Below are 13,222 nucleotides of genomic sequence, written 5' to 3' on the forward strand. Positions count from 1 at the left end.
TGACTTAAGGAATAAACAAATGGGTAGCAACTCTTTTTTATGCATGTCGATCTTTTACCAGTTTGTGTAACATATTAATTAAGAAATTAATAATATCTTTGAATTTTAACGTGTATGATTGACAAAATCATACAAACAAAGGTACATGAAATTTGCCACGTGGAGGTGTGAATGAGTTGAACGCTTATGCACTACTTGAAATTTGTTATTCCAAAACTCGATTGAGCCGAGCTTAAATGAGTTCGAGGTTGAGCCTAAGTTAAAACTCATTTTATATATGATCCCGAATCTAAATTTCATATATCGAGTTTGGCTAGACTTGCCAAATCTAAAAGCCAATGTTTTATATAGAAATGAAGATTGTAAAAATTCTTTAAGAAACACATTCATTTACGTCAACTTCGGTTTATCAAAGAGATTATTAAACAGTTGAATACTCTGGCGGATATTTTCGACATTTATAGTTTTAGACGTTTGTCCATATGTAGATATGTATCAAGAATACCATATACAGATTATATATTTATTCATTGAAGTCGATCACAGACTTGTTTTATGTTACGTTATTTGTACATATTTATTTCAAGCCTCTCCAGTATTCATTCCTTTTTAATCCTTTTTTTTTTGTTGTCTTATGGTGAAATATATATCATATAGACATAAGCGAAATGAATACATAGTGTTATGCTAAAAAACCATCTCAAAAACATTTGAAAAAAACATTAGCACGACTATGTGAAATGTAGATAGTGACGGCTGTTTGACATCTTGTGCTGAATTATTAAGAGACCTGACCAATTAAGAGTAGTCTTTGAATCATGTAGCATGTTTCTAAAACTTAACCATTCAGAGGTTGCGTGAACCATTAAGAGGTGTCTTTTTAGTGAACAAAGTGCACTGCACCTCTGAACGATTAAACTGTGACTTCTTAATGGAATCAATATTAAGATGCTACGTACAAAACAACATTTTTCATCATTGTCACAACAATGTTGATTTCAATAGAAAAGTTGTCTCATTTTATTGAAAATTTTGGGTTTTCTTTAGCAATGCCACGATTATGTTGATTTCACTTACACAATTGTGTGGTGTGCAAGGGCTATGGGCTACGGGCTATGTTGGTTCATCTCACACAGCCATGTCGTATGTTGTGGCTTTCAGGCGAAACCAAAGTCTATTATAGCATCACAAGTTTTCATTCCAAACTCATATAATAACCGCATTCAAGATTTCAAGTGATGAATTCAATAAACTCAAAACCACATATAAGTATATAACTCATCACAAATTTTAAATTAAAAATATGAAAACTGGGCTGTGCTTTAATCGAACATGCCATTATGCAACTATTTGAACAATGCACACTATAAACCTGTTGTGAGAATTCATAGTTGTGTTGTGCAACTTTTTAAATGCTTAACTTTCACATAATATCTCACACTTGTATGAATGTCAGTCACACAACGATGTTATCCAATTTTCAAAATCACGATTCAGTAAGAGGCAAACGACCAATTTCAAAATCATGATTCCATAAGGGGCAAGGACTATATGAGAGGCATTTGCATAGTCATGTCATTCAGATATTTAATTTTAAAAAATAATTTCTCAAAAGAGACACGCATCTGAAGGGTTTCTTCAATTTTGTTTTCGATTTGAAACATTGCATATTCATTTTGTGTCGTTCATACTTCATGTGAACCTTAGTTAAATGCTAACATCAAGAAGTAAGGTCTCAAAGTCAATTGGTCATGATGCATTGTTACTTTTGTTTTTGTTGGTATTCCACAAGTTACTTTTAAAATAATGACTTGTAATAAATTGGGATAATAACTTGTTAATGATGCATTGTCCATTTTGTTTATGTGTTGATATTCCACAAGTTTCTTTTACACCTTGGTTTGGGATACTAACTTGACCCACTACCACATATTTCATAAAACTTTTTGAATCAAGATATTTATGTTGTATTGTTTTAAATGGTCATTTTTTTTAATAATTTTCCACTAGTTTTAATGAGAAATGGGTGTTGCAAACAAAAATGTGTCACTTTCCATAAACTGATATAACTGTACCAACTCTTTTTTAATGAAAAAGTGTAATGTTTAATCAATTTTATCTTAATTATTAGTGTATATACATGAAACGAATTTGACGTCAACATATCAATAATATGTAATCAAATGTGCATACAAAATATAAACTTTTGCGTGTTCTCTTGGATTAGCTAAAACAAATTTGTGTAATCATAACATGCATAAGGTCAGAAAACTTCATTTGGAAAGTGTAACAATCGCGATCCCAGTTATCAATTACCCTTGAACACGTAATCCAAATTCATTTTGCATTTATGTGTTACTTATTGAGTTACCAGAACCAGTCAATCATGTTATAACAACAGCAAATAGAAGGAACAGAATCTTACAATCGGGTCAGATCAGCAAACACTTGAATCCAAATTTGACGATTTAGGTTGGTGGAGGGCCATAATAAGAGCTCCGAGCATCCGAAAACAAGAAGAAACCAACCAAACCAGCAACAATGACAGCCAAGACAAAACTCAGCAGCACAAATAACACAATCATTATGTCCTTCTCTTTATGCACACTGTGTAACTCCTCAGTCGGTACGATTTTAACCAATGCATCAAAAAGCTTCTTGTAGTTGAGATCTAAGTCATCTGAATTCAAAACCTGGCACATGGATCCCCTTAGTTCATTTACCATTGATTGTATGTTGAATGAGTTCATCATATCTTCTGTTGTAGCTCCATCATGAGGTACTGAAACAACCAAAGCTGCAGCAGCTTCAGCAGTTACTAGCGATGTGGATGATGAGGACGATGGAGTCAATTCTCCTAATTCGGATGTAGTAGATGCTGGTGAAATATATTGTTTTGAAGACACAATCTGTTTCTGAAACATTGAAGAGTAAATCAAGATTACTAGAAGTTACCATAAATGTGGAATAGTCAACATGTTTCAAAAAGAATTGTGTTTTAAACTTTAATCAGACCACCTGCAAATTATACTTGCACTAAATTTCAATCTATGATCAGATGAGTTTAGGGAGAGAGTAAAATTTCATTATGATTAGGTTAATATTAAAGAGGAGGTTACAACTCTACATAATCTAACAACCATAATCTAAGGCTCTGTTTGTTATGTAAACCTAACTAACTAACAAAGTCAACAAGTCAACCTATGGTCAATACTCTAATACAACCAGAACTGTGCAAACTGGTCTAATAAGAAGGAAATTAGGAATTATACTCTGGATTTATCATTCCAAAGTATATGTCTCTACTGTTAGGGAAATGATTGGTTAAAACTTATTCAACATTAGTTATGTTACAGCCTAACTAATTAATACAGTCAACAAGTCAATCAACGGTCAATACTCTTAAATACAACCAGAACTGCACTTAGAGGTGCAAACGAGCTGAGCCGCTCGCGAGTTACTTGAGATTGAATCGATAATAGGCTTGAATTGATCCTTAGCCTTATCAGCTCTTTTAGTTATCAAGCCCGAGCTCGAGCCATGTATGGGAAGATCGTTTAGGCTCTTCGAGCCTAGAGTATTTTCAAGTTTTATTTCTTCTATGCTTCTATATATTATTTACACACTGCACAACTGAGCTCGAGCCAAGCTTTGGATCGTTTAAACACTACAGTCGAGCTTGAGCCGAGCTTAGGCTCATTAAGGTTTTTCTCAAAATATATAAAATGTATATAAATTATTCACTAATAATAAACGAGCCGAGCTCGAGTTTGAAAAATGACTCCTAGCTCGAGCTTTAGAAAAAGTGCTCGAAACAAGCCGAGCTCGAGCTCTTGTAAGTCAAATGAGCCGAGCTCTAACTATGCTTATTAACTGTTATATGAAGTAAATTAAGAATTATACTCTAGATTTATCATTCTAAATCTGACGTGTCTACTGTTAGGGCAATTATTGCCTATAAAGTATAAACTGATTCAACATGAAGTAAATCAATACATTAGTTATGTAAAAACCTAACTAATTATCAAGGTCAACAAGTCAATCAAAGGTCAATACCATTAAATACAACAAGTGTGCTTAGGGGTGCAAACAAACCGAGTTGCTCACGAGCTACTCAAGATTGAATAGATTAAAAGCTTGAAATGAGCCGAGCTTTATCAAGCCCGACCCGAGCCAAAACCTTAAATAAAGCTCCTTTAGTTTTTATAGCCCGAGCTTGAGCCTTGTATGGGAAGATTACTTAGGCTCGTCGAGCCTTAACGAGCCTAGCGTATTTTCAAGTTTCATCTCTTCAATACTTCCATGTATTATTTACACACTGCACACCCTAGTTTTGGCCCGTTTAAGCACTACACACGAGCCTGGACAAAGCTTAGGATCGTTAAGGTTTTTCTCAAAATATATACAACAATTAAAAATGTATATAAATTATTTAATAAATAATAAACGAGCCAAGCTTTGGCTCATTTAAGCACTATACACGAGTTTGAGCCGAGCTTAGGCTTGTTAAGGTTTTTGGCAAAATATATATAAGATACTTAAAAATGCATATAACTTATAAATGAATAATACATGACTGGAGCTCAAGTTTAAAATAATGACTCACAAGCCGAGCTCAAGCTTTAGTGAAAGACCGGCGAGCTTGATCGAGCTCTCGTAAGTCAACAAAACGAGCTGAGATTGAGCGTAACTATGCAAATCGACTGTTCTTAGAAGAAAATGAGGAATTATACTCTAGATCTACATCTCTAAACCTAGTGTCTCTACTGTCAGCGCAATTATTGCTTAAAATCAACATCAGATGATTAAAACTCCAATTGAATTCAACAAATATACCTCTACGGATTCAGTTAACCGATCTTCGTTAGAAACAAGCGCCTCTGCGACAGAAGAGACTTCGATCGCCTGTTCCGGACGTTGAACCGCAACTACGCTCTTAGAAACCAGAACCTGATCGGATATTAAGCTTGAATTGCCGATCTGAACAAATAAAATTCACATAACTAAAAAAACGAAACTGAAATGAATCAGTTAAATACGTAGAGTAATGATGATGATTATTATTATTATTATACCTCTACGGTTGACTGCTTCTCTGACGTATTTAATGTATCATCGTCTTCAGTAATCGGAGTGAAAGCAGAGCTTAAGTTCCTTTTGATGCTCTGTTACATCAAGACCAAATCAATTAACTCGTCAATTTACAGCAAGTACGGACGGATAGATGTGTAAAGCTAACAGTGAGAATTGAAGGTTACTCCTATTATTGAGAGAGAGAGATTGATTGAGTGACCTTATTATGTTGGCGGTGATTAAGCTTCTTGTAGGGAGTAGGAGTAGCCTTCCGATTAGTTGAAGAAGATGAAGATGAAGATGAAGATGAAGGTTCTTTCATCTCAACACGCCACACGTAAATGGTGTGTGTCTTTGGCGCCAATTTCCAAAGCCTTTGATTAGTTTTTTATTCTTTTACCTCATTCATATATCGAGTGGGCCGAGTGGTGGATGATTTATGCGTAACCATTTTAATTTTTATAGTGTCATTTTTCAAATTAGCGTTTTAGCACTTTTTATCGGAATGAGAATGCGAGTTGATTGATGTAAAACTTATCATAAAACGGTGTTTCAAACAACTTGATTTTTGTTAATTGGAAGTTTAAACACCCAAATTGAAGCACCGTTTCAAGGTATGTTTTACATCAGTCGACTCGTATCCTCAATCCGATCCAAAGTCCTAAAACATTAGTTGGAGATTTAGGCAAAACTTAACGGCGTTAAATTTTTTTAACAGATGTCCAATAAAAATAATTAGTGTGAAAGATGGGATCAATGACATATATTTTTTGATGTTTGGCTATTATTAGCCAACTATAAAAATATGAAATTATTAATATCCAATTTGTCATAGTTTAATGGTAGTTCTAACATATAAATAAACATAATCTACTATTGTAATAAAACAAGTTTATTTTTTTACACTCGTCAATCATACATTAGCCTCCTCTTTTATTTTTACTCCTTATAATTTTGGCATCTGGCTCATTACAGAGCAGAACGTTGATTTAGGAGACTATAAAATCAAACTCTAATTCTCCTTTGTCGCTCAATCTGCTCCCTCCAACTGCAACTGAGTAGTTACTGACATGATTCTTCAAAACAGTTGCTTTTCTTCCTTTCCTCGACCCTAAAAAAAGACATGGATGTGAAGTCCAATTGAATCAAGTAACAAGAGTATAGATTACGTGATGAAATTAGAGACCCCAAAGATTAGAGCTGAAAAAAAAGAGAAAATCATAGATGTGAACGCCATAAAAGGTACGAGAGTATTTTAGGAGGTTATGTAGTCTATGAACATACCTCTTTACTTTTACTAAATCTCTTTAGTGTTGAGGTGTCAGATTTTATTACATATGGAAAATACATGTCATCTTATGTTAAAAAGGTCATGTTCGTCTTTGTTCGACAAAACACCTTTAATATGGTCGTTGAACTCGCACACGACAAATTTGTCTAAACATATCATTTGCTTAAGCACCAACACAAACATATTTGATAAGTAGACTACATGACACTTTAAAAAGGATTAGGTACAACAAGTTTATAACACGTTAACATGACACGTTTAGCACCGAATACACAAATATGACAAGTTTAACACGATTTATTGACATAGACACACTTAACATAACTAACTAGTTGAGTGTCCGCGCAATGCAGCAGGGTGTGCACGCAACTTGACATTGAACATATAGTATGTGTCAGTACATACGTCATCTAATGACAGTGTGCACGTAGCCCGAAATTTGACACGTAACTCGTGCAATGCCAGTTGCGTGTAATCGAATATTGAACACGCGTAATCGACCCGGAATGCACGTTACTGACATTAAAAATGCTTAACCAACACCACGCATGTAATTCATAACGATTATCGGTGCAGGGCGCTATGTTGAGCGCTTACCAAGACTTGGTTATGTGCGTTACGTGGTGCTGAACACGCGTTTATCGGCCCCGGTACATGTAAACAACGACATTTGCGTAACCGGTGGCGAAAAATAAGAAGCAAACCCAAAATATACAGTGGTTTCTAATAAATCACTTTTGTAAACCAACCCGTTTTGGCACTAAACCCGTTCCGACTCGACATCGGTTTGACCTGGCCCATATCTACTCGAACCCGAACCAAATTAACCATTTTTCTTGTATCGACTTGTTCTGACCCTAATCCACTTTTACAAATGACCCAAGCTCACCCGACTCGACCTGTTACCAGTTTAACACGGTAATTGCGTAACATGTTAACTTTTTAAAACTAAAAAACTATAGCAATATCATACTCAAATTAAAGAGAATAAAATACTCGTTTTTATGATGTATTTATTTTAAGAAAAATATTAATGTGTGAAAAGATATGGCCGTTAAAAAGTCGAGGGGTAGTTGGTTTTGAATTAGGGGGCATATGTGTAACTATTATCTGAATTTACAAAAAAATAGTGAAGTTGAAGGACCAAACTTATAAGTATATATTAAAGAAACGAAAAGACTTAATTACCCTTAATTTTTATATTTTTGATGCATTATGTGTTGTACATAAAGCATTGAGTTTGATACATTTTAAAATTTAAGAGGTCCCTCAGTCATGCTTTATATATAGTATAGATATAGATAAATAACTAAGACATAATTAATATGATAAAATAAACGTTACTAAAAGTTACAAACTCTAAACTCTAAAATGTTGTTTAAGAATTTGTAAGGCCATAAAACCCTTAAAGGTAACTATATAAAATCTGTATACAATAATATGAAATTATCTGAACAAGTCTATATATCGTTTTGCTAATGGAGCACAATAAGCATTGTTATGGATGTCTAAAAATCATAATTATCATCCATAAAGGATAGTTTGAAAATACTTATACTGCACTTCACCTTCTCAATTATGTCAAACTTTTAGAACATCTTAAATAGTAGTGACCCATAGTTATAATATATTTTAAAAAGCACATAAAAGCCCCTATTAAAATCCACACTATCGAAGATGAGCGGGAGTCAACATCTATGGCAGCTTCCTTACTCAACACTTTTATTCAATCGCGCCAAATTCTACCAAGCTTTTTACCTTCATTTCTCCTTATATTATTTATTAACTATAAACCCTAGGTCATCAATTCCTGTATATATATGTATCTATCTCCAGTTTGCCTTATTAAATACCTTGAATTATGTCATCTGTCAATGTTTGTAATGATGATAAATTGATAATGACTATTATGTGAATAATTTATATCTAATTTAACATACGAGCATGAATGTTTTAAAAAAACCAACACAAACTTGGTAGCCAGACCGAACCGTTGAAATTAAGAAAAGGCCATGTTCGTGAATCGTTCACTTGTCCGATAAAAGCTTAGCGGATGAACATGAACAAGGCCTTGTTCGGTTCATTTCGGTTTGCTTACAACCATATATAGAATCATCAAAAGTTATTCAAAACTAACAAAAAATGATCCAACTCTTCTAACCACGAGCTGGAAATATCGAGTCGGAGCCGGCTTGGGTTGTAACTATTACCGGTTCGAGCTCCATTAGGCCCTTGCTCATCTCGAACAGGACTGTGAACATAACAAGAAATCTGGAGACAAATTGGTGGAAGTTTATTGTTATGTGATGCCTTGCAGGTTTGTACACATTACCAAGAATGAAACTTTATTCCCCGTGCTCCAGTAAACAGATGCAAACAACTACGTATGAAGTTGTGAATGCAAGCTATTTAGAAACATCATCTACCAAGCAGCAAAGCAAAACCAAGGTATTTCTGAGTTCAGACTCACGTCTCAACATTGTAAAATTTTTAACATGTATCCGTGTATGTATTATTAAATAAAATATATTATTCATTGTTAGGATGCAACACCTGCACCCGTGGCACTCGATACGGTTGGTGCTTTTCAAAAGTTACCCATGGTGATGCCATCGGTTGATATTCTATATTCTGCACTAAGAAAGGCTAGAAGGGTCACAACTACAAAGGGTAATTAATGACCATGGTTTTATTTACTAACAAAGATAAAGTTGGCATATTTAATAAATTTATTTTGTTAACTATAGACTTTAGTTTGCATGATTCATAGGGATTGCGAATGCTGCTAAACGTGAGAAAAATAAAGGTGCAAAACAACTTGATGCTCTAATGAAGGTAATTTGGTATCTAGTTACTAGCTAAGCATTCAAGTATTATATACGTGATATCTTATATAGAATTGTGTGTTTATAAATGATTTTTAGGAACTAACGCTGCCATTGAAAACATACAAAGAAAATTTTCCAAATAAGAGACATCTGCACCCTTATGAACGGTCTCTTGTCGAGTTGACTTTAGGAGATGGAAATTATGAACAGGTTTGTATCCAATTAAGGCATTTTTCTTATATATTTTTAAATTTTTATTGTTACTTGTTTATGATATCTTGTAATTGCAGGTTTTAGGAAAAGTTGATTCTCTTAGGAAGAAACTTGTATCAGTTGGAAAAGAACATGCATCACTTTGTGCTCAGGTAAGACCTAACCTGTTTGATCAACATTAATTGACATCTATTATTAATTTTCTTATATAAATGAAAACTAATTTGTTTTGAACAAATTTTAATAGTCATCAACAAAACGTGAAGCAGAGGAGAGGTTAGCTGAGGTCAGTCTTAAACCGAAAGAATGAGGTCTAATTATTCATTTTTCCACTCCTTATAAAAAGAGTTTATGATTTATTTGCTACAATTTGTTGCAGGGAATAAAAAGACTTGAAGAGATCTTTCATACTGATGGAAAAGCTGTTGATGAGTTGATGCAAATAGCCAATGTTTGTTCATTTGCAAAAATATTGTTAAACCCGTTAACTTGTTAACGCGTTGAATAGGTTTTTGTTTTACTTTTAACTCCTGAAGAGGGTAGATAAAAAATACCAAAAAAATTATTAAAGCCAAAAAGGAAGTGCATCAAATGGTTGAAAGTCGTCCAACATGTACTTTTAATGCTATAAAACCTATTTTGTTGCTTTTTTTCTTTTTAAACAGATTAATGTTGCAATAGTATTATAGTATAGGTTTTCTAATCACATTTAACTCATTAGTTATATAAATAACATGGACAATAAGTAATGATGTGCATGAAACTAAAATAGTCTACAAGTAACTGAAATAACTAACATAACCGAACTGAACCTAAAACCAACAATTTGGTTTTTATGTTTTTTCAAAACCAAATTTCTGGTTTGGTTTCGGTTTTGCATGCCCTGAAAACCGAAAAAAAGTCAACCGAACCTCTAAAAGCAAACCAAATTTTATATTTGAACCTGTAAAAACCGGAAAAAAAATCAACTTTTGTTATTAAATTTATGAATTATAATTTTTAACATTGAATGTAAAGTAATTTATAAGAAATTAATAAATAGTGTAGCCCAAAACTTTTAGGTCTAAATGTGTAATAATTAATTAATAAAAAAAGTTTAGGACCAAAGTTTCATGTCCAATTTTTTTCGGCCCAAAAATTACAAGCCCACATGATAAAACGAACTAAACTGAACTGAACCAATTGTGAAAACCGAAAAATCCGAAAACAAGCGGTTTTCAAAAACCTAAAAACTAAATTTTCGGTTTTTGGTTCTGTTTGAGCCAAAAACCGACTCATGCACACTTTTAACAAAAAGTGTCTTTGGTCAACAGATCCAGCCCATATTAAAACTATACCAATTTTGACCCGTCACACATTTTTATACCTGAAGTGAACCACCCGTTTTGCAGAGTTTGAGGGCAATGCCGGTTGTTGATCTTGAAATGCCAACACTCTGCCTTGTTGGAGCTCCTAATGTTGGAAAATCATCTTTAGTGCGCATACTTTCAACAGGCAAACCTGAGGTATATTTTAAATTCATGTTATTGTAAAATAGAGGTAGCAAAATGGGCTGGTTTGACCCGAAACACGTGTTTCTACAGATCTGTAACTACCCTTTTACAACGAGAGGAATTCTAATGGGACATATAACTTTAAGCTACCAGCACTTCCAGGTCCGCATTTTCTTCATTACTTGATATACTTAGTATACTGTTTTTGTACAATGTTCTAGACCAGTTCAAAGCTGGTAGGTCAATGACCCTACACCCAGTTAAATAGCAAAAAACGAGAAAAACAAACACAATATTTAAGGGTTGAAATTGACTGCAGGTGACGGATACACCTGGGATCTTGAGGAGACGTGACGGTAACACATTTACACTCTTAGAATTATAGAACTTCCTATTTTTTCAGTTTTGGAGATTTGACTTTGACCATGTACATACTTAATACTTTAAAAACCCCTTTAATATGCAGAGGACAGAAATAATCTAGAAAAGCTAACACTCGCGGTGCTCGAGCATCTACCCACCGCCGTATTATTTGTTCATGATTTAACTGGAGAATGTGGGACCAGCCCTTCAGATCAGTATTTAATTTACAAAGAAATAAAAGAAAGATTCAGTACCCATCTATGGATTGATATCGTCTCCAAGTGTGATCTGTTGCAAGAGTCTCCAGTTTTTTACATCACAGAAGATGCTGAAGCTGATGATTCTGAATTACAAAAATATCGACTAGTGGGACCTGATGGGGCGCTTCGTGTATCGGTGATGAGTCAAGTCGGGATCAATGAGGTTAGAACTTGACAACTCATACGTGTTTTTTAATGGGTCAAAACCATACTTTTATTGTGGGCTAAAATTGGTACGGTTTTGACTGCAGTTACCTTTTGTCCCTTCTTTAGAAATAACTGATGTGCTGATCTGATAACTCCAAAAACTTATCCTAAATATTGGATAACCGGCAACCAAAGAAAAAGGAAAGCCGATATTTTGTTTATGGTATTTTGATAACAAACTATATTTGTTGGCTTCGATTGCTTACATTTACGAACTGAACCGAAATCACTGAACTATTAGAAACCAAACCGAATCTCTAGTTGTATATTTTTAAAGATTAGTGTCAATTGAAAATTTTACTGTCACTATTTTGTTGTTTTGGTTGATGTTGCAAATCTTTAACTAATGTAATAACAATATAATATAATATATGGATTAAGTTTCATGAAATCATTTGCATTTGTTAAACCCAAATCTATATTAAAGCTGACCCAATTAAGCCAAGCCCAAAAATGAAGGCCTGGTGGTCAGTTAACGAACCATAACCAGACCATATCATACAATCAACTGATAACCGGAACAGAAAATTAACCAAACTGATCTCTTTTACATATTCAATGACTTGTTGATAATTTTTTATGTGACCTGGATTGAAATAACTGCCTTTTATGTATTTTTGATAACTTTGTCTAATACTATTTTCTTGTGTTGTTTTCCAGTTGAAGAGTAAAGTGCATGAGCTTCTTGTAACTCAAGCAACAAGACTAAATATTCAAAAACTTGAGGCCCCGACTATTGTTTCTTCTCCGCGCAAAACTTTTATATAATATGGAACTAATCGGTTGATATGAGGTAAAATGAATCAATATTTGAAAATGCAACATCGAGGTTAATTGATGCGAAGTTTCTAGGGTATAAAGTGATATGACAACGATCATGAACTTAGTTCAAGTGCGGCGCAGGTTGCTAACGATGGTTCTTTTGAAAAGTGGTTAAGCAACAAGGTCATACTTTAGAAGTGAGTTATTAATTTTCTGAGACAATACTGTAAACTAGACAATGCTCTTGTTAAAAAAACATTGAATTTTTATAGTGTAAAATGAGACTATTTAACTAGTTTAGGTTTATTTTCAAGGGGAGCTTATAGATGGTTTTTTAGAGGATTTGTACCATCTTAGTCATGTTTATCTGCTCTTTTATCTACTACTACTATTATGTTTTCATCATCTTGTGTTATAAACTTATAGTTATTTACTACTACATCACATCTGCCTCTTTTATCTGTGTAATTTTACTCGATACACTTGTTTGTTTGTAAGATTATTTTAATATAACAAGTGTAACTTAATTTCAAGAAAACAAACTTGTTTTTATTTTTAAGTTTTATCATATAAATATTATTGCTATGATCGTATTAAAGTTTCTCAAATATTATTGTAGAACATGAATCTTTTTAGCCTTTTGTTTAAGCTTTTATTTGACACTTTTTATTTATTTATTTATGGGATATTGGTTTTTAATAATCTCAACTTTTGATTTATTACACACCACTC

The 13,222-nt window shown here is 33.5% G+C and overlaps 1 protein-coding gene across 1 annotated transcript; it reads left to right on the forward strand.

Annotated features, from left to right (window-relative positions):
- Nucleotides 1–8,058: 8,058 nt before the first annotated feature.
- On the forward strand, nucleotides 8,059–12,587 carry LOC143572178 (nucleolar GTP-binding protein 1-like). The gene is made up of 13 exons (XM_077057401.1): nucleotides 8,059–8,122; nucleotides 8,690–8,812; nucleotides 8,908–9,034; nucleotides 9,135–9,199; nucleotides 9,289–9,402; nucleotides 9,483–9,557; nucleotides 9,653–9,691; nucleotides 9,785–9,856; nucleotides 10,797–10,910; nucleotides 10,989–11,060; nucleotides 11,218–11,254; nucleotides 11,365–11,684; nucleotides 12,389–12,587. The coding sequence occupies exons 2-13, from the start codon at nucleotides 8,702–8,704 to the stop codon at nucleotides 12,494–12,496; spliced, it is 1,254 nt and encodes a 417-aa protein (XP_076913516.1). The 5' UTR covers nucleotides 8,059–8,122; nucleotides 8,690–8,701; the 3' UTR covers nucleotides 12,497–12,587.
- The last annotated feature ends 635 nt before the right edge of the window (nucleotides 12,588–13,222 follow it).

Source organism: Bidens hawaiensis, unplaced genomic scaffold (assembly GCF_021521415.1).
Source record: "Bidens hawaiensis isolate Kalapana, Puna unplaced genomic scaffold, B.hawaiensis_p1.1 tig00025758_1, whole genome shotgun sequence".
In the NCBI taxonomy this organism is placed as follows: Eukaryota; Viridiplantae; Streptophyta; class Magnoliopsida; order Asterales; family Asteraceae; genus Bidens; species Bidens hawaiensis.

Coding starts and splice junctions, on each gene's coding strand:
- LOC143572178 (XM_077057401.1), top strand. CDS start 8,702: ATGAAACTTTATTCCCCGTGCTCCAGTAAACAGATGCAAACAACTACG. Junction 10,911..10,988: donor TTTCAACAGGCAAACCTGAG/GTATATTTTAAA, acceptor GTGTTTCTACAG/ATCTGTAACTACCCTTTTAC. Junction 11,061..11,217: donor TAAGCTACCAGCACTTCCAG/GTCCGCATTTTC, acceptor AATTGACTGCAG/GTGACGGATACACCTGGGAT.